The 26,926-nt window shown below is 42.2% G+C and overlaps 1 protein-coding gene across 5 annotated transcripts in view; it reads right to left on the minus strand.

Moving 5' to 3' along the window:
- TATDN3 (TatD DNase domain containing 3) overlaps nucleotides 1-26,926 on the minus strand; it is a 66,040-nt gene that overhangs the window by 31,468 nt on the left and 7,646 nt on the right. The window contains exons 5-10 of one of the 5 annotated variants that reach the window (XM_063613181.1): nucleotides 23,536-23,598; nucleotides 21,570-21,679; nucleotides 21,342-21,397; nucleotides 13,225-13,305; nucleotides 10,540-10,607; nucleotides 583-969 (exon numbers count right to left, since the gene is read on the minus strand). In XM_063613181.1, the coding sequence (XP_063469251.1) occupies nucleotides 583-969; nucleotides 10,540-10,607; nucleotides 13,225-13,305; nucleotides 21,342-21,397; nucleotides 21,570-21,679; nucleotides 23,536-23,598 (765 nt within the window). Of the gene's footprint in view, nucleotides 1-582; nucleotides 970-8,920; nucleotides 10,608-13,224; nucleotides 13,327-18,305; nucleotides 18,419-21,341; nucleotides 21,398-21,569; nucleotides 21,680-23,535; nucleotides 23,599-26,926 lie in introns of those variants that run through there. The other 4 variants (XM_055233621.2, XM_055233624.2, XM_055233622.2 and 1 more) reach the window with 4 other exon arrangements.

Raw genomic sequence — 26,926 nt, forward strand, 5'->3', positions numbered from 1 at the left:
TTCTTGTCTCTTTCTTTTCTGTCTTTCTTTTTTTTTTTTTTTTTTTTTGAGGCGGAGTCTCGCTCTGTCGCCCAGGCTGGAATGCAGTGGCGCAATCTCGGCTCACTGCAAGCTCCGCCTCCCGGGTTCACGCCATTCTCCTGCCTCAGCCTCTCCGAGTAGCTGGGACTACAGGCGCTCGCCACCACGCCCGGCTAATTTTTTTGTATTTGTAGTAGAGACGGGGTTTCACCGTGGTCTCGATCTCCTGACCTCGTGATCCGCCTGCCTCGGCCTCCCAAAGTGCTGGGATTACAAGCGTGAGCCACCGCGCCTGGCCCCTTTCTTTCTTTCTTTTTCTTTCTCTCTCTCTCTCTTCCTTCTCTCTCTCTTTCCCTCTCCTCTCCTCTCCTCTCCTCTCTTCTTTTCTTTTCATGGGGCTGCCCCAAAGGGCCTCATGAGCACCTGTGCACAGCGGCCAGATGGCCTGATTCACACAGCACAGTGGGGACACTTCCACAGCCTGTCATCTCATGGTCCAGGCTCAGCTCGCCCAAAGCATGTGGAGTCCTCCCAGGGACCACTGTTGATGATGGCACTCACCAGGACCTGCAGAGAGCCCTCTCCTGTGAGCAGGTGAATGGTCTCGAAGGCATGCTTGGCGACGCGCAAGGTCACGAGCTTCTTGCAGTTGTTGCGGCCGTGCGTCATCATGGAGTGAGTGAGGCAATCCACAGTGGGGCGCTGAGCTTTGTGGAAGCATTTGGCGGCATACTGCCCTGCACTGTGAGGCAGGTGCTTGGCATACTTAACTGTAACGTAATCCTGCAGGGAAATGTCATTGATCTGCATGCACATCATGAATGCTCCACTTCCCAAAGAGCTTGTCCCAAAGAGCTTCTCTGTCCCCGCAGGTGCTGCTGTCTCCCATCTGGTCCCTGAGGGCACAGCCTGAGCATCTCTATTGCTTGGCGTGGACCACGTGCCGCCCTAGCACAGACAGGGAACTAGATATTTCAGTGATCGTTTTTAGGCTTCCTAACTTATATCAATAATAAATGGTTCCATTTGGGTCCCAGATAAGAAAGTGAGAGGAAGCAGATTCTAATGATATTTGCATGTAGAGTCCTTCTATAGGAAGGTACTGATTTCAGAAGGCCCCTGTTAAAATGGACTTCCCTGATAATATGTGTTCGTCAGTCCAGTACATTTCTGTTTGGTGACAGTATTACATTGACAAGCTTTGTTGTGGTGATAGAGGTAGCTGTGTGACACACCTCAAATCCAGAGGGGAACCTTGGGAAATGGGGTTATTGGAGATCTCTTGTGACCTTTGGGGATTGGGGAGAAGTTCCCCTAGGACTTGTTTTGTGTGGTGTTTGGGCTACAATTTCACAGACTCGATCCTTTGTTTGATTCCAACGGGTGTATTCTTTCTGGTCAAATTAATTCCCGACTCCTGACTTTTCTTCTGAGTTTTTTTTTTTTTTTTTTTTTTAAACAGTCTTGCTCAGTCACCCAGGCTGGGGTACAGTGGCTCGATCTCATCTTACTTCAACCCCCGCCTCCCGGATTCAAGTGGTTCTCGTGCCTCAGCCTCCCGAGTAGCTGGGAGTACAGGCACACCCACCATGCCTGGCTACCTTTTGTATTTTTAGTAGAGATGGGTTTCACCATTTGGCCAGGCTGGTCTGGAACTCTTACCTCAAGTGATCCTCCCGCCTTAGCCTCCCAAAGTGCTGGGATTACAGGCATGAGCCACCACTCCTGGCCTCAACAAAAGGGCTTTTTATAATGACAGGAGTATTACATAAACAGTGCATTGTGGCTATTGATGAAATGCAAGGCGTAACTACCCCCAAGGGTTTAATGGCTCAAGACCATCTCTGGGGTTGAGGTTAAGCAATTCCTGGAAAATTCAAAGTTCTTATTGCCTATCCTAACATTTTAAAATCAGGAAAGAAGCCTCAAAATACATGACAGATGGGAGTGAAAGAGAGGAAGGTAAGTTTTGGTCTTGGGAATGGTGGAGTTTTGTGGACTGATTGCCTTCTCTATCAGTCAGAGTTTAGTTTCAAGAAACAGAAACCAACCTTGACTAATTTAAGCATACAAATTTATTAAATATATTAGGTAGCTCACATAATCTCCAAGACGGCCAAAAACCAGGTATGTAGGTTATAGAGCTAGAAACAGTGCCCCAAATCAGGTCACAAGGCTGGTCCATGAAGACTCACTGCCTTGGGACACTGGATACAGCTACTAGGATCAGTGCCACCACTGCCTCTGAAAATGGACACAGCTGCCACTTCCCACACCAGCACAAAGTCACATGCAGTTGGTTTCTTTATATTCCTGGCTTCTGACTCAAAATCTGGGCTGTCTACCTCTGATTGGTGGAACTTAAGTCATGTATTTGCCATAATAGTGAGGAACACTGGGAAAGTAAATATTTGGTATTTTCAGTCTCTAGGGTGGAAGATGGGTTCTGCCTCATAAAATGAGGGCTTTCTCACTTTATTATATGAAAAGTAGACCCAAAATATTAAAAAATGTTCATTGTAGTGTATCCCTTGGTTGCCCCCAAGTCAATACACATATCCTTCTTGCCATAAGAACTTAAAATGCTTTTACAAGTTTGATCAGCATCTTCCATAGCCTTCCAGTGCCTCATCCTTTAAATTAATTGGAATTTTGCTGCCTGGAGACCTATGGAGGCTATATAACCAATCCCAGATTTCCCTCTCTTCTTTCCTGTTTTCCTAAGGGTCTCTTGATGACAGCTACTTCAGGGTATTGATTTTCTCATTAAACAGGGTTCTTAAAAAATGCAAGCATCATGACTGGGCGTGGTGGCTCACACTTGTAATCCCAGCACTTTGGGAGGCCGAGGCGGGTGGATCACCTGAGGCCAGGTGTTCGAGATCAGCCTGACCAACATGGAGAAGCCCCGTCTCTACTAAAAACACAACAATTAGCTGGGCATGGTGGTGGGCACCTGTAATCCCAACTACTCAGGAGGCTGAGGCAGGAGAATTGCTCGAACCCAGGAGGTGGAGGTTGCAGTAAGCCAAGATCGCACCAGTGCACTCCAGCATGGGTGACAGAGAAAGACTCTGTCTCAAGAAAAAAAAAAAAAGGCAAGCATCAGAAACAAAATTTGGCTAATTTATTATTATTATTATTATTATTATTATTATTATTATTATTTTTAACAGAATCTTGCTCTGTCACCCAAGCTCGAGTACAGTGACACAATCATGGCTCACTGTAGCCTTGACCTCCTGGGCCCAAACGATCCTTCTACCTCAGCCTCTCAAGTAGCTGGGAACACAGGCATGCACCACCATGCCTGGCGAGTTTTTAAATGTTTTGTAGAGACCGAGTCTCCCTATGTTGCTCAGGCTGGTCTTGAACTCCTAGGTTCAAGTGATCCTCCCGCCTTGGCCCCCCAAAGTGCTGGGATTATAGGCACAAGCCACTGTGCCCAGCCAAATTTGGCTAATTTAAGCAGAAAAGGTATTTACTGAAGGATATTGAATAGTTCGTAAAATTTCGAGGAGGGATGACAAAACAAACTCACACCAGTGTACAAGAACCATAGAGACTCCGCTGCCACAGACACTGGGCATAGACTGTGTGGCTAACACTGCCAACTTCTGCAAGCTAGGCTCAGAATGTTGCCATTAAAATCCCTGTCATACTACCCACACTTGTGAGCATGGAGTAAGCTCAGTCCTGGCTTTTTAAAATCAGTGTCCTGGTTGCAAGAGAGGATGGAAAGTGATTGCTTGGCAGTTTTTTTTTTGTTTTTTTTTTTTTTTTTTGAGACGGAGTCTCGCTCTGTCGCCCAGGCTGGAGTGCAGTGGCGCAATCTCGGCTCACTGCAAGCTCCGCCTCCCGGGTTCACGCCATTCTCCTGCCTCAGCCTCTCCGAGTAGCTGGGACTACAGGCGCCCGCCACCGCGCCCGGCTAATTTTTTTGTATTTTTTAGTAGAGATGGGGTTTCACCGTGGTCTCGATCTCCTGACCTCGTGATCCGCCCGCCTCGGCCTCCCAAAGTGCTGGGATTACAAGCGTGAGCCACCGCGCCCAGCCAGCAGTTTTAACTTCTATAGTGGGAAGCAGGTTCGCTTAATAAGGTGAGGCATTCCCCACACAAAGGGAACTCACATATGGGATGACCAAAAACAAAACAAAACAAAAACAACAAACCTGTCTAATGTCCATCTATGTGAACCGCAAGATCCCTTCTCCCTCCCTAATGCTTCCCTCAGTTATTGCTTTACACTCAGAGGCCAGCCCCCCAATTCAGAGTTCCTGATTTGCAATACTCTAAGGATGGCCTGTGAAGGATGTCACTTAAGCTCGTGTAGATGGCAGACTGGGAGGCATTTGATATCTGGAAAACAGTGCTGGGATGGAAGTCAGGGTATTATAGTTCTAAATGTATCACACATTAGCCGTGAGAATTTATACAATTTAGTTAAATTACTTGGGCCTCAGAAGTAATCCACAGAAAAGTCTGGTACACACATTAGGCTCTTAACACTTTCTGTTCTTACATACTAGGCAAGGTTCTCAACATGTACAACTTTTTTTTGAGACTGAATCTCACCTTGTTGCCCAGGCTGGAGTGCAGTGGCACAATCTCAGCTCACTGCAACCTCCACCTCCTGGGTTGAAGTGATTCTCCTCCTTCAGCCTCTTGAGTAGCTGGGACCACAGGCGCATGCCACCACTACCAGCTAATTTTTGTGTTTTTAGTAGAGGCAGGGTTTCGCCGTGTTGGCCAGGCTGGTCTCGAACTCCTGACCTCAAGAGATCCACCTGCCTCAGCCTCCCAAAGTGCTGGGATTACAGGCGTGAGCCACTGTGCCTAGCCTCAATATGTATAACTTAAACTACTAAACTGAGAAATGAGAAGTTATTTGCACCATTTTTAATACCTAAGGCATAAATGCTACAGATTTTCATGAATTACAGGAATGCTCACCAAAGAAGTCATCTTTTTTGGAGATATGTGTGTTTCAGAATTAGCCAAAGAGGAAGGGTTTCAGGAGGTCCTATTAGGATATTTTTGCTTAGAGTCCTATGTTTAAACTTGTAGCACTGGTAATCTTCAAATTATCTCATCTCTTTCCATTTTATCTTTTTGACCGACTCTGTAATTATCAGTACTGACTTTGTCATAATTTGTAAAGGACGGTGAGATTTGCCTATGCTTGAAAAGCTAAGCTCTAACAAGCATAAAACAGTCTCTGGAAACCCTTTCTAAGTTAGTCAGGTCCTATAAATGAAATGAAAATTTACATATGCTGCTTTGAAGTATTCGGTCAAAAGCACAAAAGGGCAAGAAAGGGCAAAAGCAAGAAATTAAACTCTGAAGTATGAGTGCAGCTTCACCATGCAAAAACAGGACTCCTGTTTACCTTTAGTTTAGAAGGCAGGCTTGGAGAGGGGAAGGAAATGCGCAACAGCAAAGTACGGAGGGGATTACGGCAGGAAAATAGTGAACCAGAGATAAAGAGCAGGCAGCAAAGTGATTAAATGAACTCTTAGTTACAAAACAATGAAAGAAAAGAGCTGATAACAATTCTTTAAAGAATAATACAATTTCATCTGATTCTTACCCAAATAAAGACAAGAGCTAGAATAAGAGGGCAACCCATCTTTCTGGGACCCCTCTGTCATCCAGACAGCTTTCTTTCTTTTGCTTATTAAACTTCTGCTCTAACCTAAAAAAAACATTAAAAAAAAAAAAGAAAGAAAGAAAAGAAAAAAAAGGAGCTAGAATATGAACCATTTCCTTTAGTAAGGAAGGTCACCATGTGCTGGGGCAGTGTGGGGAGGGAGGCGGCAGATCCCTTTTTGCCTTTCAGTTGAGGGGAGAGGGTGTTCCTATAGAATGCAGAAAGACTTGTTCCAGGCCAAAAGAGTTTATTCCTGTTTTTCAGAATGGTTCAACATTAGGAAATCTCTGGATGGTATTGAGTAGATTTATAAGTTAAAGGAGAAAAATATGTTACTCAAAAAACTGTGGAAAGGAGGCTGGGCTCGGTGGCTCACACTTGTAATCTCAGCACTTTGGGAGGCTGAGGCAGGTGGATCACCTGAGATCAGGAGTTCAAGACCTGCCTGGTCAACATGGCGAAACACTATCTCCACTAAAAATACAAAAAATAAGCCAGGTGTGGTGGCGGGTGCCTGTAATCCCAGCTACTCAGGAGGCTGGGGCAAGAGAATCACTTGAACCCAGGAGGTGGAGGTTGCAGTGAGCCGCGATCGTGCCACTGCACTCCAGCCTGGGCGACAGAGTGGGACTCATTTAAAAAAGAATGTGGAAAGGTATGTAATATCCAATATCTATTGCAGATTGAAAGATAAATATTTTTCTCTATTGCAGTCAGTTTAAGACTTACTGCCTCCATTCACTTATTTAAAAATATTTGAGGCTAGGCGCAGTGGCTCATACCTGTAATCCCAGCACTTTGGGAGGCCGAGGAGGGCAGATCACGAGGTCAGGAGTTCGAGACCAGCCTGGATAACATGGTGAAACCCCGTCTCTATAAAAAATACAAAAAAATTAGCTGGTTGTGGTGGCGGGCACCTGTAATTGCAGCCACTCGGGAGGCTGAGGCAGGGGAATCGCTTGAACTCGGGAAGCAGAGGTTGCAGTGAGCCGAGATTGCACCATTGCCCTCCAGCCTGGGTGACAGAGTGAGACTCTGTCTCAAAAAAAAAAAAAAAAAAAAATTTGAGAGCATATCACATTGCAGGCCTTGTTTCAGACTATGTAGAAGATGGAAAAACAAACCAAAATTGGTTTGTTCTCAAAAGGCTTGCAATTTCTAAAGATGGAAAACACATACACAGGTAGCTATAGTCAAAAGGAATATGTGAAAGTGTCAATGAACTGGTTTATAGTACTTTGTTCTACATTACTATAGTGTTGCTGGAAAAGAGACTCCAAGAGCCAGTCCTTGGGTCTAGCACAGGGAAGAATTGGAGGGGAGTCACAGAGCACAGTGAAGGAAGCAAGTTTATTGGAACTACCCTGTTAGAGAGTAGCGAGTCCTCAGAAAGCAGGAGGAACACAGTGTCCTGGGGTAGTGTCTCTACTTAGAAGACACTATAAGGAGCTATGATTAAACTTGGAATGTGCAGATATGCTCACTAAAGGTCAAGGCTATTGGTGTTATAATGACATTAATCCTTCAAACTAAGCCTACTCATTAATGTCATCTTTGAGTGAAGTGGGCTGCACTCAGGACATCTGGACATTCTGCAGGCATAGTGGGAGATGTCCTGCATGACCATAATTTTTTTTTTTTTTTTTTGAGACAGAGTCTCACTGTTGCTCATGCTGGAATGCAGTGGCGCCATCTTGGCTCACTGCAACTGCCACCTCCCAGGTTCAAGTGACTTTCATGCCTCAGCCTCCTGAGTAGCTGGGATTACAGGCATGTGCCACCACACCCAGCTTTTTAAAATATTAATATTTTAGTAGAGATGGGGTTTTGCCATGTGAGCCAGGCTGGTCTCAAGCTCCTGGCCTCAAGTGATCCACATGCCTCGGCCTCACAAAGGGCTAGGATTATAGGTGTGAATATTTTGTAATTATGATACTTATGGCTATTTTCAGACCATAAGTATTAATATTATAACCGTCTTGTGAGTGCCTAGCTACTCACTTTAAGATGGGGTCACTCTAGTCATGTTTTCTTTTCTGTGGGGGGGTGGGGACAGAGTCTTGCTCTGTCACCCAGGCTGGAGTGCAGTGGTGCGATCTCGGCTCACTGCCACTTCAGCCTCCTGGGTTCAAGTGATTCTTGTGTCTCAGCCTCCTGAGCAGCTAGGATCACAGGTGTGTTCCACCATGCCTGAATGATTTTTTTGTATTTTAGTAGAGATGTGGATTTGCCATGTTAGCCAGACTGGTCTTGAACTCCTGACCTCAAGTAATCCACCTGTCTGAGCCTCCCAAAGTGCTGGGATTACAGTGTGAGCCGTTGTGCCCGGCCTCTAGTCATGTTTTATTAAACCAGAGGCCTGGTAAGCAGGGGTTCCTCTAACAATAGCACTTCTCACATTGCTATGAAATTATTTGTCCACTTGGCTATCTCCTTGATTAAACTGTGAACTGAGGGCAAAGATCGTATCTTATTCATCTTTGTAACCTAGGAACCTAGACTAGTGGGCAGCCTATAGGAGGGGCTTAATAACTGAAACAAACAAATGGATGAATACATGAAGAAAATGCCTAAACAATTTAGAGAGCAAAGATCATGTTTGGCTGGGGTGATGAGGCAAGATGAAGTAATTTAACTTGAACCTTAAATGATTTAACGGTAAGAGTCTGACAAGGGTATGTGTACAGGAGGTAGGAAATAGGGAAAAGAAATACAGAGTTGGAAGAGAGCTTAAAAGTCTGGTTTTAATATAATCTCCTGTTAAATGTAGGAATTTCATTTATAATGGTGCTGATGAGTCATTAAATACCTCATAAAATGGCCGGGCGCGGTGGCTCAAGCCTGTAATCCCAGCACTTTGGGAGGCCGAGGCGGGCGGATCACGAGGTCAGGAGATCGAGACCATCCTGGCTAACACGGTGAAACCCTGTCTCTACTAAAAATACAAAAAAAATTAGCCGGGCGTGTTGGCGGGCGCCTGTAGTCCCAGCTCCTCGGGAGGCTGAGGCAGGAGAATGGCCTGAACCCGGGAGGCGGAGCTTGCAGTGAGCCGAGATCGTGCCACTGCACTCCAGCCTGGGTGACACAGCAAGACTCCGTCTCAAAAAAAAAAAAAAAAAAAAAAAAAAAAACACCTCATAAAATACCCTATTCAGTTTCTTAGTCTGGTTTGGACAATCTGACCTAGTTTTGATTCTTCCATAAATGAATTCATTTCAAAATATTTATTGAAGATCATTTCATAAAATCACTTTGATTTAGGAAGTTTATTTTTTTCTATGACAGGTACTTTTTCCAGCATTTGCTGCTTATATAATTTAACAAGATTAAATACCTAAGTTTTGATATTGACCACACCTGTTAAACTACATATAAGATTTTTAAAAAAATGTAGTAAATACACATAACATAAAATTTATTATCTTAATTCTTTATAAGTGTACAGTTCAGTGGCATTAAATACCTTCACATTGATGTGCTACCATCACTACCATCTATCTACAGAACTGTTTTTACACCTGAGACTTTTAATTTTTTTGAGATTTTTATTTATTTATTTTTTTAGAGATAGGTACTCACATCTCACTACGTTGCCCAGGCCTGACTCAAACTCGGGCTTAAAAGGTCTCCCATCTCAGCCTCCTGAGTGGCTGGCACTACAGGTGAATGCCATTGTGCCTGGCTTACACTAACATTTTTAAACTTAAAAATACGAAATATTACTGTTCACAGAGAAATCAGATGCATTTTTAATAATGCCATTTACATTCTAAATATGTTGACAAAATTCAGACCAGAACTTAAAATTGGCGTATTAACTAAACTTTTGGGCTTGGTATTTAATAACGATTGTTTAAACCATTGGCCTCATAAGTCAAAAATTTAAGATCAGTGTAAAAATCTTACGCATTTTTATCTTAAAGAGAAATAATTCGAAGTACTAAAAGTTCAATTTTACAAACCTAGAAAAGAGATTTCTGATAGCATAGAAAACCAGACATTCTCCCTTCACTGGCTAACTCCTATGGGAAGAAAAATAGGTGGTAAGATCACACTTTAGGCCAGTGCGGTGGCTCACGCCTGTAATCCCAGCACTTTGGGAGGCCGAGGCGGGCGGATCACCTGAGGTCGGGAGTTTGAGACCAGCCTGACCAACATGGAGAAACCCTGTCTCTACTAAAAATAGAAAATTAGCTGGGGGTGGTGGCACATACCTGTAATCCCAGCTACTTGGGAAGCTGAGGGAGGAGGCTTGCTAGAACCTGGGAAGTGGAGGTTGCGGTGAGCCAAGATCGTGCCATTGCACTTCAGCCTGGGCAACAACAGCAAAATTCCATAAAAAAAAAAAAGGTATACTTTAGCTTACTCCATCCTCATCACAGTAGTGCTTCTACTCTTCCTGTGGGAGCCACCCTTCCCAGCAGCAATGGTTTCAGTTCAGGTGGTGGCTTTATATAAAAGGGCAATGTAAGAAGCAGCAGTATTTTCCCAACATCCTGCCAGAACTCAGCTAATTGAAAAGCAGCACAAGGCTAGAATCAGAACCCAGGGTTTCAGGATCCAATGCCAGTTTTATTTCTAAGAGAAATATTTCTGTATAATTACAATCTTCTGTAACCCTATAGAACAGCTTCTTCAGTTCAGATTCTTCATCAGAACATTTCTATTTTTCAAATGCTGCCCCCTGCAGTTGATTGGATTTTGTAATGGATGGTTTTGAAGCTATTTCTAGAGCAAGTGTTGGAGCTTAGGAAACAGTTTTACCGCATTCTGTGTTGTCACTTCTATAACTTCTTCCACTGAGATCCCTTTCACCTGGGCAATATATTCGGCTGAAATAGAAATGTTCCAGGGCTCATTCCGTACCTGAAACAAGACAGCAGACACCATGTCAAACATGACCCTGAAGGGAAGCAGATCCTTGGAGACTATAGCTAAAACAGAAGAAAATGAGTTGGTGAAAACAACTGATGGGCTCCTTTTTTTTTTTTCTTTTTAGGTGGGGATGAGGGCTGGGAGGGAGGTGTGGCTGCAATGTTGATTGTAAATCTGTGCTGCTCTTGAAAAGAACCCTGGGGTATTTACAATTGAAGTCCCTAGCTCCTAGTACATGAAGCAGTCTGCAAACAGTGAACACTTGGTAACCTGCCTGACTAATGGATTAACTGTCCTTTGGTTTGTTGCTTAGGTGAATGCTTGTAAAAGGTCACTGCTCTGCTGCTTGGCTGCCTACCTCACAGGCTACATGACAGTTTGATTCAAGAATTGCCGACATGTATTGGAAAGAGGAAATAGATTATGTACTGGTATTTCGCTGATTCTAAGATGCATTTCCTCCCCTATTTTAACATCTCTGAAATTGATATAGTATATTTCATTTAGATTCAGTGGTATTTCATAGTATAACTGGCAGTTTTTTCTTTCTTAATGGTCATAAAACAATGGTAAACAATGGTGCCTCTACAATCAGTAGCATTTAGATTTGATGAAATAAATTATTATTGTTATTATCAATAAGTATCTACTCAGGATGATAATGTTCAGAAGAATAACATTATTGTTAAAATTTTAAAAACACACTTTGGTAATGTAGCCTAAAAAAATTTAAAATGGGCACAAAGATTTATGTAATCATGTTGTTTATAATACAATCTAGATGACAAATAGCAAGTTAAATATGGTAAACTCACATACTGGAATATTATGCAGTTATTAAACATGATGAAGAAAAGTATGTTTATTAATATATACAGAGGTTCAGCCAGGTGCAGTGGCTTACACCTGTAATGTTAGCACTTAGGAAGGCCGAGGTGGGAGGATCACTTGAGCTTAGGAGTTTGAGACCAGCCTGGGCAACATAGTGAGACCTTGTCTCTATTAAAAAAAAAATTAACAAAAAAAATATATATACAGAGGTTTACCACATAAAGATCAGTTATAAAATAATATGTCCAAGTTAATCCTCTTTTTATGAAATATATGTGCACTAAAAATACAAAAATCAGCCGGGCGTGGTGGCACAAGCCTGTAATCCCAGCTACTAGGGAGGCTGAGGCAGGAGAACTGCTTAAATCCGGAAGGCGGAGGTTGCAGTGAGCTGAGATTGCGCCACTGCACTCTAGCCTGGGCGACAGAGCAAGACTCTGTCTCAAAAACAAACAAAAACAAAAACAAAAACAACTAGCCAGGCATGGTAGCACATGCCTGATGGAGAATCATCTGAACCCAGAAAGTCGAGGTTGCTGTGATCATGCCACTGCACTACAGCTTGGGTGACAGAGTGAGACCCTGTCTCAAAAAAAAAAAAAAAAAAAAGAAAATAAAAAGAAAAATATAAACATTAATTGAACATCAGTTAGTAAAATTCACATTGCAATCACATATAATCATAGTTTCTGAATAAACAGATAATAATTGCTACTGTTCCCAAACCTCTAAATTTTGAGTGCCAGTTCTCTGAATTTGGCAGGCATAGAGACACAGATCTGATGGGTAGTCAAAGGCACTTATTAAACTGCACATTGAGAGGTCATTGTAATAGGCACTGCCTAAAGCAAATAAAACATATACTGTGGCTTACTTTCAGAAAATTATAATTTAAAATAGTAGCAATATGAAAGAGAGTGAAATTTAAAATATGATTCTTTGTGGCTTACAATAACAAAAAGAGATATTAACAGCAAAGATCATATAAATAAACCCATGACTGTATCAATACTTGTATTGAAAGAAATAGAACTTCATTATAACATGCTAATTAAAAGAAGAAAAATGAACACTCATTGAGTACCTACTGTATACCAGATACTGCTAGGTACTTTCACATACATAACTTCATGTAATACTTACCGTAATCTTTTCTTTTTTTTTTTGAGATGGAGTTTTGCTCTTTGTTGCCCAGGCTGGGGTGCAATGGCGCGATCTCGGCTCACTGCAACCTCCACCTCCTGGGTTCAAGCGATTCTCCTGCCTCAGCCTCCCGAGTAGCTGTGATTACAGGCGCATGTGCCACCATGCCCAGCTAATTTTTTTGTATTTTTAGTAGAGACGGGGCTTCTCCATGTTGGTCAAGCTGGTCTCGAACTCCTGACCTCAGGTGATCTGCCTGCCTTGGCCTCCCACAGTGCTGGGATTATAGGTGTGAGCCACCATGCCCAGCCCACCATAATCTTTTTAATGTATTTATTATTTTACCCATATTTTATAAATGAAAAAACAGTTTCAGAGAGATTAAGTAGCTTGCCCAAAGTCAGCTACTAGGTAGATAACAGGATTTGAATTTGACTTTCTGACTGCAGACACTGTGCTTTTTACTATACTGGTCTGACTCTTATTATTACATACATTAGGACATGCTTCATTATCAAATAATATTCTCTGGAGCACAACAGTTATATTTAGAAAGACCTGAAATAAAGTTAATATAAGCCTTCAATCTGGCAGTATGAGGATTCCACTGTATTTACACTATAATGAGAAACACAGCTAAATTGAAAAGAGCTCAAATGAAAGATACAATCTAAATAATATAGAAATTAGAAAACCATTTACCTGCTTTTCTGGTCCTAGTGCAGGTGAATCTGTTTCTAAGCATATAGAAGTTAAAGGCAATTGTTTCACAAGTTTCTGCTTCTTAGAGAAAAGAGAAAGCAGGTAAGTTTAAAACATGAGAAATAAAGATAAAGAGCATTAAATTGACATGCTAATAATGCATTTTATTCTGCAATAACTTAAAATTTACGCTTTAGGCCAGGCGCGGTGGCTCAGCCTGTAATCTCAGCACTTTGGGAGGCCGAGGCGGTGGATCACGAGGTCAGGAGTTCAAGACCAGCCTGACCAACATGGTGAAACCCCGTCTCTACTAAAAATACAAAAATTGCCAGGCACGGTGGCTCATGCCTGTAATCCCAGCACTTTGGGAGGCCGAGGCAGGCAGAACATAAGGTCAGGAGTTCAAGAGTAGCCTGGCCAACATGGTGAAACCCCATCTCTACTGAAAATACAAAAATTAGCCAGGCATGGTGGCAGGCGCCTGTAATCCCAGCTACTCAGGAGGCTGAGGAAGAAGAATCACTGGAACCTGGGAGGTGGAGGTTGCAGTGAGCCGAGATCACACCACTGCACTCCAGACTGGGTAACAGAGCGAGACTCCGTCTCAAAAAAATAAAAAAAAAATAGTAATAAAATAAAAATACAAATATAAAAATTAGCCAGGCAAGGTTGCAGTGAGCTGAGATCACACCACTGCACTCCAGACTGAGCAACAGGGCGAGACTCCATCTCAAAAAAATAAAAAAATAATAATAATAAAATACAAATACAAATACAAAAATTAGCCAGGCAAGGTCGTGCCACTGCACTCCAGACTGGGCAACAGAGTGAGAGTCTGCCTCAAAAAAAAAAAAATTATTTTTTACTATTCAGTTGATAGGCCGGTTGTGGTAGCTCACCCCTGTAATCCCAGTACTTTGGGAGGCTGAGGTGGGTGGGTCACTTGAGACCAGGAGTTCGAGACCAGCCTGGGCAACATGATAAAACCCCATCTCCACTGAGAATACAAAAATTTAGCCAGGTGTGATGGCTCATACCTGTCCGGCACTTTGAGAGGCCAAGGCAGGCTGATCACTTGAGGTTGGGAGTTCGAGAGCAGCCTGGCCAACATGGTGAAACCCCATCTCTACTAAAAATACAAAAATGAGCTGGGCGTGGTGGCAGGCGCCTGTAATCCCAGCTACTCGGGAGGCTGAGGCAGAATCGCTTGAACCCAGGAGGCAGAGGTTGCAGTGAGCTGAGATCGCACCACTGCACTCCAGCCTAGCCACAGAGTGGAAAAAAAATACAAAAATTAGCCAGGCATTGTGGTACACGCCTGTAATCCCAGCTACTTGAAAGGCTGAGGCAGGAGAATCGCTTGGACCTGGGAGGCAGAGATTGCAGTGAGACAAGATCACAACACTGCACCCCAGCCTGGGTGACAGAGTGAGACCCTGCTTCAAAAAAACAATTCAATTGATAAATGCTAACTGGATGTTCTCATAATTCCACTACTAAAAGTTATGTTAAAATATAAACACTAATTTCTAAAAATTATCCAAAGCTTCTAGGGAAACCAAAGAATAGTAACCATAGCAAAAATGAGGTATACCCAGCAAGCAGAAATCCAAACATCTGATATCACATGCCGACATTGACAAGGAAGTGATTTCTGTTGTTTCTCCACCCTCATCACATTCAGTGTTTCTTTCTAACATCCACTTTAAGGCACTCAAAGCTTTATGGTTATAAATCTAAGGGTTTTGTTTGTTTTTGAGACACAGTCTGGCTCTGTCACTCATGTTGGAGTGGAGTGGCACGTACTCGGCTCACTGGACCCTCCATCTCCTGGGCTGAAGCTATCCTCCCACCTCAGCCTCCCAGGTAGTTGGGACTATAGGCACACACCACCACACTTGGCTAATTTTTTTTTTTTTTTTTTTTTTTTTTGAGATGGAGTCTTGCTCTGTCACCCAGGCTGGAGTACAGTGGCGTGATCTCGACTCACTGCAAGCTCTGCCTCCCGGGTTCACGCCATTCTCCTGCCTCAGCCTCCCAAGTAGCTGGGACTACAGGCCCCCGCCACCACGCGCGGCTAATTTTTTGTATTTTTAATACAGATGGGGTTTCACCATGTTAGCCAGGATGGTCTCGATCTCCTGACCTCATGATCCACCCACCTCGGCCTCCCAAAGTGCTGGGATTACAGGCATGAGTCACTGCACCCTGCCTTCACTCAGCTAATTTTTATGTTTTGTAGAGACAAGGTTTTGCTATACTGCCTAGGCTGTTCTCGAATTCTTGAGCTCAAGTGATCCACAGGCCTTGGCCTCCCAAAGTGCTGAGGTTACAAGTATGAGCCACCGTGCCTGGCCCAAATCTAAGGTTCTTATGCAATTTAAATTTTATTTTATTAATTAATTTATTTATTTCTGAGATGGAGTCTCTGTCACCCAGGCTGGAGTGCAGAAGCGCAATCTCAGCTCACTGCAACATCTGCCTCCTGGGTTCAAGTGATTCTCCTGCCTCAGCCTCCTGAGTAGCTGGGATTACAGGCATGCGCCACCACACCCAGCTAATTTTTGAATTTTTAGTAGAGACAGGGTCTCACCATGTTGGCCAGGCAGGTTTTGAACTCCTGACCTCAGGTGAACTGCCTGCTTTGGCCTCCGAAAGTGCTGAGATTACAGGTGTGAGCCACAGTGCCCAGCCCAATTTCAATTTTAGATTGGGTTGTGGATGGTTTTTTCTTTTTTCTTTTTTTTTTTTTTTGAGATGGAGTCTCGCTCTGTCGCCCAGGCTGGAGTGCAGTGGTGCGATCTCGGCTCACTGCAGGCTCCACCACCCAGGTTCACACCATTCTCCTGCCTCCGACTCCCAAGTAGCCGGGACTACAGGCGCCCACCACCAGGCCCGGCTAATTTTTTGTATTTTCCTTTTTTTTTTTGGAAATGGAGTCTCGCTCTGTCGCCCAGGCTGGAGTGCAGTGGCACAATCTCGGCTCACTGCAAGGTCCGCTTCCCGGGTTCACACCATTCTCCTGCCTCAGCCTCCCGAGTAGCTGGGACTACAGGCGCCCGCCACCATGCCCAGCTAATTTTTTGTATTTTTAGTAGAGATGGGGTTTCATCATGTTAGCCAGGATGGTCTCAGTCTCCTGACCTTGTGATCTGCCCGCCTCGGCCTCCCAAAGTGCTGGGATTACAGGGGTGAGCCACTGCGCCCGGCCTAGTTTTTAATTTTTAAAGCTATAATTCACATACCATAATATTCACTCTTTGAAAGTATACAATTCAGTGTTTTTTGCTATATTCACAAAATTGTACAATCATCACCATTATCTAGTTCTGGAATATTTTCATCACCCCAAAAAGAAATCCCATACCCATTAGCTGTCACTCCCTATTATCCTCCCCTCAAAATCCTGGAAACCACTAATCTATTTTGTGTCTATAGATCTGCCTCACCTGGACATTTCACATGAATGGAATAACACAAGATGTGGTTTTTTGTCTGGTCGCTTTCTCTTAGTATAATGTTTTCAAGGTTCATCCATGCTGTAGCATGACTCAGTACTTCATTTCTTTTCATGACTTTATTACTCTTCATTTCTTTTTATGACTTTATATTCCATTGTATGGATATAGCACATTTTATTTATCCATTCATCAGCTGACAGACATCTAGGTTGTTTCTACTTTTTGGCTATTATGAATAATGCTGCTATAAACATTTATGTATACGTTTTTGTGTAGACATATGTTTTAATCTCTTTTGGGTATCTACCTAGGGGTGGAATTGCTGGGTCACATGGTAATTTTATTAAGTTTCTAAGGAACTCCAAACTTAGTGGTATAAAGTGGTATCTCTCACTGTATCTTTGATTTCTATTTCCACAATGGCTAATGAGGTTGAGTGTCTTTTTATAAGCTTATTGGCCATTTGTATGTTTTCTTTTGTTTTTTTTGTTTTTTTTTTTGAGACGGAGTCTCGCTCTGTCGCCCAGGCTGGAGTGCAGTGGCGTAATCTCGGCTCACTGCAAGCTCCGCCTCCCGGGTTCACGCCATTCTCCCGCCTCAGCCTCTCCGAGTAGCTGGGACTACAGGCGCCCGCCACCACGCCCGGCTAATTTTTTTGTATTTTTAGTAGAGACGGGGTTTCACCGTGGTCTCGATCTGCTGACCTCGTGATCCGCCTGCCTCGGCCTCCCAAAGTGCTGGGATTACAAGCGTGAGCCACCGCGCCCAGCCTTGTATGTTTTCTTTAGAGAAATATCTAATTTAAATAATTTGCACGTATTTTAATCAGGTTATTTGTCTTTTTACTGAGTTGTAATGGTGCTTTATATATTCTGGATACTAGACCCTTATCAGATACATGGCTTGAAAATATTTTTTATCTTTCTATGGGTTGTATTTTCACTTTTTTGATAATGTGCTTTGAATTATAAAAGTCTTAAATTTTTTATTGTGAAAATTTTAAATTTTGATTATGCCCAATAAATTTTTTTTTTTCTTTGGTGGCTTATGATTTTAATGACCTATCTAAGAAGCCACAGCCTAATCAAGGAGTCACACAAATTAAGGCCTGTTTTCCTCTAAGAATTTTTAGTTTTTTTTTTTTTTTTTTTTTTGAGATGGAGTTTCGCTCTTGTTGACCAGGCTAGAGTGCAATGGCTTGATCTCGGCTCACTGCAACCTCCACCTCCTGATTCAAGCGATTCTCCTGCCTCACCCTCCCGAGTAGCTGGGATTACAAGCACATGCCACCACGCCCGGCTAATTTTTGTATTTTTAGTAGAGACGGGGTTTCACCATGTTGGTCAGGCTGGTCTCAAACTCCTGGCCTCAGATGATCCACCCGCTTCAGCCTTCCAAAGTGCTGGAATTACAAGCGTGAGCCCCTGCGCCTGGCCTTATTTTGGTTTTATATTTAAGTCTTTGATCAATTTCTGAGTTCATTTTTATATATATGTGAGGTAGAGACCGAAGATTAATTTTTGTAATGTAACTAGAATAGTATCACAAGTATGTAAGAAAAGCTCATGTTTTAAATTTTATTTCATAAAGTATTAGATGAGTTTCAATGAAAAAATTTACCTGTCCACTTCTTATGATAGAAGGGGGAATTGAGAAGAAGTACCCAGCTCTTACTCCTTCCATGGCTACAGATGGCCGACCATCAAATGCATGCAGCAGTACCTTGTCAGCACCTTTCAAAAATGAAAGATAAGGCAGAATTCCATTTTATTTCCCATCAATCAAATTAAACAACAGAAGTCTGAAATTTTAAGTAAATGTTGGTCACTAGGATACAAACAGGAGGTTCTATAACTTCTAAAGGGTGGATAAATGTATGGTGTTCAAAGAGTGGAATAAAAATATAGTAAATTTTAGGCCAGGCACAGTGGCTCACACTTGTAATCCCAGAACTTTGGGAGGCCAAGGCAGGCGGATCACTTGAGCCCAGGAGTTCAAAACCAGCATGGCCAACATAGTGAAACCCCGTCTCTACAAAAAATACAAAATTTAGCTGGGCATGGTGGTGCAGGCCTGTAGTCCCAGCTACTCAAGAAGATAAGGTGGGCGAATCACCTGAGTCTGAGATGTTGAGGCTGCAGTGAGCTGTGATCGCACCACTGCACTCTAGGCTGGGCATCGGAGTGACACTCTGTCTCAAAAAATAAACTAATAAAAACATATATAGGCCGGGCGCGGTGGCTCACATCTGTAATCCCAGCACTTTGGGAGGCTGGTGGATCACCTGAGGTCAGAAGTTCAAGACAAGCCTGACTAGCATGGTGAAACCCCATCTCTACTAAAAATACAAAAAAATTAGCTGGGCATAGTGGCAGGCACCTGTAATCCCAGCTACTTGGGAGGCTGAGGCAGGAGAATCACTTGAACCCGGGAGGCAGAGGTTGCAGTGAGCCAAAATTGTGCCACTGTACTCCAGCCTGGGTGACAGAGCGAGACTCCATCTCAAAAAAAAAAAAAAATACATATATATATATATATATATAGAGAGAGAGAGAGAGAGAGAGAATAAATTCTTAATCTTCAGAATAAAATTGAAATATTCAATAATGTTGGCCAGGCACAGTGGCTCATGTCTGTAATCCCAGCACTTTGGGAGGCTGAGGTGGGAGGACCTCTTGAGCGAGCTCAGGTCTTTGAGACCAGCCTGGGCAACATGGTGAAACCCAGTTTCTACTAAAAATACACACAAAAAAGTTAGCAGGGTGTGGTGGTGTGTACCGATAGTCCCAGCTACTTGTGAGGCTGAAGTGGGAGGATCTTTTGAGCCCAGGAGGTAGAGGTTGTAGTGAGCAGAGATCGCCCCACTGCAATCCAGCCTGGGCAACAGAGTCAGACCCAGTCTCAAAAAAAAAAAAAAAAAAAAAAAAGAGAGAGAGAGAAATATTCAATTTTAAAGACAAATATAAATTTTCTGCACCATCAGACCTTTTCTAGAAGTCTGTGAGCTAATTGTTTCTAACAGGAGGTTTTTAAAAAGTCAAATGGATTATCTTAACAAAAATGCTAGTGAAAGAAGAAATGGGGAACTAAGTGACACAAATTCAATAGTCAGAGTGGGCTTCATAAAACTATCCCCAGTTCTTAAAGGGTAGCTGCTCAGCCTGCGTAAAAATCATGCTTTCAGTGACCCCAGAACTATTCATCACTGATTTCTAGTTGTAGGCAATTACATTTACTTTATTATTTGACAGAGTTTTTTCAAATGGTATGAATGACTATTAGAGGGTTATGACCGTGAGTTATGAAACCAACTTAGGTCACAACCAGTGAGTGCTTATATGTATGTGTGTGTGTGTGTGTATGTAGCACACACACTTACATACCTATACATACATACACATATGTGGATTGCTTGTTAAACTTTTGTTAGCTTTCTTTATGTAAATATGAGTCTCAAAATAAATGATATTTCTTACTGTGGATGGTACCTTTAAAATGTTGAAAAATAATGCTATAAGATGTAATTTTACTTTAGGAACAACTGGCAAAGAAGAGTGTGTGTATGTATGATGGCCAAAATCTGTATTTCTGCATTTCTGTAAATTCTGCATTTCTGAAGCAGCAGCTAGAAAACATAAAAAAACAGTGACCCAATGTGATTGCCCTTCTTTTTTTAACCTTTTCCTCATTCATCAGCTGACTGAGCTGATTAAGAAACTGGAGCTGCTGGCCAGGCACAGTGGCTCACGCCTGTAATCCCAGCATTTTGGGAGGCCAAGGCGGGTGGATCACCTGAGGTCAGGAGTTCAAGACCAGCCTGGCGAACATTGTGAAACCCCATCTCTACTAAACATACAAAAATTAGCTGGGTGTGGTGGCACGCACCTGTAATGTTAGCTACTTGGGATGCTGAAGCAGAAGAATAGCTTGAACCCAGGAGGTGGAGGTTGCAGTGAGCCAAGATTGCACGACTGCACTCCAGCGTGGGCAACAAAGCAAGACTGTGTCTCAAAAAATAAAATAGGCTGGGCACAGTGGCTCATCTTGTAATCCCAGCACTTTGGCAGGCTGAGGCAGGCAGATCACTTGAGGTCAGGAGTTCGAGACCAGCCTGGCCAACATGGTGAAACCCCAGCTCTACTAAAAATATAAAAATTAGCTGGACGTGATAGTGGGTGCCTGGAATCTCAGCTACATAGGAGGTTGAGGCAGGAGAATTGCTTGAACCCAGGAGGCAGAGGTCGCAGTGAGCCGAGATTGCGCCACTGCATTCCAGCCTGGGCGACAGAGTGAGACTCTGTCTCAAAAAAAAAAAAATAAATAAATAAATAAATAAAAATAAATAAATAAATAAATGAAACTGGAGCTTCTAATTTTGCTTTGTTTTTTATGAAGCTGCTAATTTTTAAATTAAGGGACGTAAATTATTGTATTCAACTTTTCATTTACTCTATCTGGGCCTGGGAAATATCATAATTACACTGAAAACCTTGTAAACAATAGCCTGACCTGCAACATCGTCTTAGATGATTTCCACCTCACTTCTTGCCCCCGCCCTTCAAGAAATCAGATGAAAACATCGCTTGCTTTATGAGAACATAAACTGGAATTGTCAAACTTGAACATTAGGCCTATTTTTCTCAGGAAACGGAATACCTTGCTCTTGTAAAAGGTTGATGGTAGGTCTTCCGGCAGAGCGTGAGTGCACATTTCTGTTTAACGATAACAACATTTCTTTTAAGTACCGTTCTGATTCTGAAAGTATTGTTTTTGATCTATTAACATAGTTCAGAGAAAAATAAATGTACAGTTCCATCTCAGGCTAACTCTGATCATTATTTAATTTGCTCTATAGCTATTAACATAGAAAAACAATTAACCTACACAGGCAAATTTAGTCTTTTGGCTAATTGGATCTGTCTGATTAGGACTTGTCTTTGCTCTTCCTTCTGTTCATCAGTGCCAGCAAATCTGGGGGAGAAATCTAGCCCAACCTAGAGCAGAAAAATAAAAGATATTACATATTTAGGTTTAAGGAACCTCAAAAGAGATCTTTGGATTGATGCTATCCAATAGAAATATAATGTGAGGCACAAAAGCAAGCCACATAAAAATATTAATTCTAGTAGCCACATTAAAAATATTCACAAAAGGCTGGGCGCAGTGGCTCACGCCTGTAATCCCAGCACCTTGGGAGGCCGAGGCGGGTGGATCACGAGGTCAGCAGATCGAGACCATCCTGGCTAACACGGTAAAACCCCGTCTCTACTAAAAATACAAAAAATTAGCCGGGCGTGGTGGCAGGTGCCTGTAGTCCCAGCTACTTGGGAGGCTGAGGTAGGAGAATGGTGTGAACCCGGGAGGCGGAGCTTGCAGTGAGCCGAGATCACGCCACTGCCCTCCAGCCTGGGCGACAGAGCAAGACTCCGTCTCAAAAAAAAAAAAAATTTTTTTCACAAAAACAGGTGAAATTAATCTTAATAATATGCTTTAACCCGATATATCCCAAATATTATTATTTTAAACATGCAGCCAATATAAAATATTGAGTTATTTTATATTCCTTTTTTTGTTTGTTTTGTTGAGACGGAGTCTGGCTCAGTCACCCACGATGGAGTGTAGTGGCGTGATCTCGGCTCACTGCAACCTCCGCCTCCCGGGTTCAGGTGATTCTCTTGCCTCAGCCTCCTGAGTAGCTGGGATTACAGGTGCCCGCCACCAAGCCCGGCTAATTTTTGTGTTTTTAGTAGAGACAAGGTTTTACCATGTTGGTCAGGCTGGTCTCAAATTCCTGATGTCAAGTGATCAGCCCGCCTTGGCCTCCCAAAGTGCTGGGATTACAGGCGTGAACCACTGTGCCCAGCATTTTTTTTTTCTTTTTGGTACTAAAACTTTGAAATACACAGTGTATTTTACACTTATAGCACATCTCAATTCAGAGCAGTCACATTTCAAATGCTCAGGAGCTGTTAAGTGGCCACTATATTGGACGGCACAGACTATAGATGACTCCTTCTCCTGGGACTATTTTGGCATGCATTCTATAATCTATATTCTGAATTTAAGTGTTATTCTTATCTTTTGTCTTTAATTAAAAATGGAATTTATTACCAAGTAATAAAAATATTTCACAATTGGCTGGGCACGATCGCTCATGCCTGTAATCCCAGCACTTTGGGAGGCGAAGGTGGGTGGATTACTTGAGGCCAGGCGTCCAAGACCAGCCTGGCCAACATGGTGAAACCCCGTCTCTACTAAAAATACAAAAAAATTAGCTGGGTTGGTAGTGCATGCCTGTAATCCCAGCTAGTAGGGAGGCTAAGGCAGGAGAAACACTTGAACCTGGGAGGCGGAGGTTGCAGTGAGCCAAGATTGCACCACTTCACTCCAGCTGGGATTGCACCACTGTACTCCAGCCTAAGTGACAGAACAAGGTTCTGCCTCAAAAAAAAAAAAAAAAAATTCACAATTATTTAATAAAAAAGTTCTTTAATTACAAACTCTAGCCCATTTAAAGTGTGTTTCTAAATTACTTATGAAGAATTATAGATACTATATTAACTCACCAGGGCAAGGACCCATATTTAAGCACAAGAAAAAAAAAAGCAAAGTATTTAGAAATGCTATTATTTTTCTCCAATTAAGGTAGGCCTATGGTAAGGCTTTTGATTGTTTCATCCCCAAGCTTTCTTGCTTATTAAAGAAGTATCAACAAATTATTATTTGGCTAAGTGGGGTGAACATAATTATACAAGTCAGTTATAATCACCAATACTGAACTAAAGATTATTTTCATATATCAAGTAGAAGTCTGAATTAGAAGTCATTTGATCAGCTAGTGGGTGTTTACCTCTCCAATTGCCAACAACCGATCCTTATAATTCTCAATAATGGGCAAAGCTACATCCAAATCCTGGGAGAAAAAAAGTAAAATTGTTAAAATGGAAGAAAGGAACTGCTATTTCACAAGCTCCTATTATGTGCTAGGTGCTATGCTATCCTGGTGCTTTACATACATTTAATCCATTTAAGCAGTCAAAGAACTACCAATAGTAATCCTTCTATAATGGTGAGTACCTCTACTTGTAAATTTGAGTAGAAACATATCCCATACCCATTCAGGTTACAAGAATATGACTTCTTATGAAGAGCGCCACTTAAACATGGCCTTCCGTTTAGGAGGTATTAACTGACATTTAGAAGCATTTGGACATTCTGAAATCACTAAGAAAAAGAGAGGCAAACCACCAGGGAGTCATCTCTGCATGTGAGCTTTGCGATTGCATTGTTGTGTTCTCCTCTTAGAATTTGTCTGGTTGGTGAGTTTACAATGATAATCCCATACTTCCTTTGCACTGTTTTCACTGATTTCATTTGTCTTTATAGTCCTACTTTGACTACTTGTTCTAAATGCCCAGCAATATAAACAATGAGTATCTCATATATGCTTGTTAAATATTGAAGTAGCTGTGTACCATTACTTTCAATGATATTACCTTTTCCACTGAGGAGAATTTGCCCTGTAGGGTTCCCTTCTTAGGCAGGGAAAATAAATATATGGAAAATTGCTTCTAGATACCTTTTAGACTACATTGCAAATTTTAGTTTCAGGATATATAAATTGCAAAGTATTTCTCCTGAGGATAATCAGAACAAGAGAGAATTAAGAAAAGGAAGGTAAAGCAGATGACAGAGGAACAGGAGTAGATTTTACAACTATGAGAGAGAGAGAACAAAGATGAAGGAGGGTAAGTTAAGGCCTTGAAATATATTCTAGTAGACTTGAAATATATTCTAGTAGACTTGAAGAATTAACATTGTCATGAAAAATGATGGGTATATGACCTTAGATTTCAGAAAAGCTATTTGACAACAAGCTGAGTGGGTTAAACAGTTCCAGGCAAAGCTTTTTCCATATCACGCATCCAAACTACTCTATGTCTCTGAGATCTCAGAGGGACTGCAGAAGTAGGAGAAATCACCCAGGAAATGTCTAACACTTAGAAATCTTGAGTCACAGAAATTACACACTTGGAGGAAGATCGGATGAAGAAAAAACCATGCCTCTTGGAATATGTATTATCTATGAAAAAGCAAAACAGATTTACGGTGAGACTAGTCAAACTCCTAATAAAATAGATCTGCAAGCTTTCAGCAAGTCAAGAATGATAAATAGAAATTAATAGTAGAATGTAATTCATATTACTTATTTAATATGTACAAATGCATTTGTGTGCGTGGTCTTTGTCATTTTATTTTAATAGATGTAAACATATTTATAAGGCTATTTATAGGTCTATTTCTGCCCTCAGTTCTATCCCCACTCCCTTCATAAGGTCTCAAGTTCCTTAACAGCTAATGGTTCTATTATACTTTTGTGTCTTTGTTTTTTTTTTAAAGATAGGGTCTCAGTTTGTGACCCAGGCTGGAGTGTGCAGTGGTGCGATCATAGCTCACTGCAGCCTTGAACTCCTGGGCTCAAGTGATTCTCCTACCTCAGCCTCCCGAGTAGCTGGGACTATAGGCACATGCCACCATGCCTGGCTAATATTTTTAATTTTTTTTTTTTTTTGAGACGGAGTCTCGCTCTGTCGCCCAGGCTGGAGTGCAGTGGCGCAATCTCGGCTCACTGCAAGCTCCGCCTCTGGGGTTCACGCCATTCTCCTGCCTCAGCCTCTCCGAGTAGCTGGGACTACAGGCGCCCGCCACCACGCCCGGCTAATTTTTTGTATTTTTAGTAGAGACGGGGTTTCACTGTGGTCTCGATCTCCTGACCTCGTGATCCGCTCGCCTCGGCCTCCCAAAGTGCTGGGATTACAAGCGTGAGCCACCGCGCCCGGCCAATATTTTTAATTTTTGTGTATGTCGCCTAGCCTGGTCTCCAACTCCTGGCCTTAAGCAATCTTCCCACCTCAGCCTCCCAAAGTGTTGGGATTACAGGAGTCAGCCATGGCACCCCATCCTATTACAGTTTTTGTAAAAAAAAAAAAAAAAAAAAAGATTATATACCCCTATACCTTATGATTGGGCATAATACTACTATATAATTATTCATCATTTACAAATAAGGAAATTCAGACTTGGCAAAGGTAAGTAATGTGCCACAGATCACGGAAGTCAGTAGGCCAGGTCCCTCTGACTTCAAAGCTCATGCATGCTGTTTCCACCATGCTGCTGAAAGAAGAAAGGAAGAAGGGAAAAAAAGGGAATGAATGAAAGAAGGAAAGAGGGCAAAAGGGATCCACAGAGGAGAAAAGATTTATTCAGAATGATTTTAAATAATTACAATAGTTTTTTTTATTATAGAAAATGTTTAGTTTTCAGAACCTTTAGAACAGAGGTCAAGTGTTTAACAGAAATTGGTGAAGTGGGACAAGTAGAAACAGTAGCTAACTGGAGAGCAAATACCCGGCATGCAGGGGCAGCAGAATGCCGCCAGTGAATTGTGGTTCACCACAGTTCATTGTGGTTTATCCCCAGTGCCTAAACTGTGCCTGGTAATAATATTTTGAATGAATTAATTAATTCAGGAATATGTTAAAAGATTTGTGTGATGCTAGGCAATTCATCTTATAAAACAAGTTGATTTGATGAATACTTACTACATACCTAGCTTTGTACCACATATTTTAGAAGCCTGTAAAGGTGCAATGAGGCATACTTCCTGTTTTAAAGGAAGTTTATAATCTAATCAGCAGGAGAAAACTAAACTGCAGTATGGACTACAAGTGCAACTGGAATAAAATAGGGCTAACTCTGCTCATCTCTAGTCTATTCCAGAGGATTATCACAACATTTGATGGGTTCATATCTGCTTTGATAATCAAGAATTACCTATCGGAAGGGCGTGGTGGCTCACACCTGTAATCCCAGCACTTTGGGAAGCCAAGGCAGGTGGATCACTTGAGGCCAGGAGTTCGAGACCAGCCTGGCCAATGTGGCAAAACCCCATCTCTACTAAAAATACAAAAAATTAGCCGGGTGTAGTGGTGTATGCCTGTAATCCCAGCTACTCAGGAGGTTGAGGCACGAGAATCACTTGAACCAGGGAGGCGGAGGCTGCAGTGAGCCGAGATGGCACCACCGCACTTCAGCCTGGGTGACAGAGCAAGACTCTATCTCAGAAAAAAAAAAAAAAAAAAAAAAAGAAGTACCTATCATACTGTTGGCATATTAACTACTTTGGTAAGTTAAGCAGTCCAATCAATTCTATATTAATGCCAAATATATGCCAAATCCAC

Source organism: Symphalangus syndactylus, chromosome 19, assembly GCF_028878055.3.
Source record: "Symphalangus syndactylus isolate Jambi chromosome 19, NHGRI_mSymSyn1-v2.1_pri, whole genome shotgun sequence".
Classification (NCBI taxonomy): Eukaryota; Metazoa; Chordata; class Mammalia; order Primates; family Hylobatidae; genus Symphalangus; species Symphalangus syndactylus.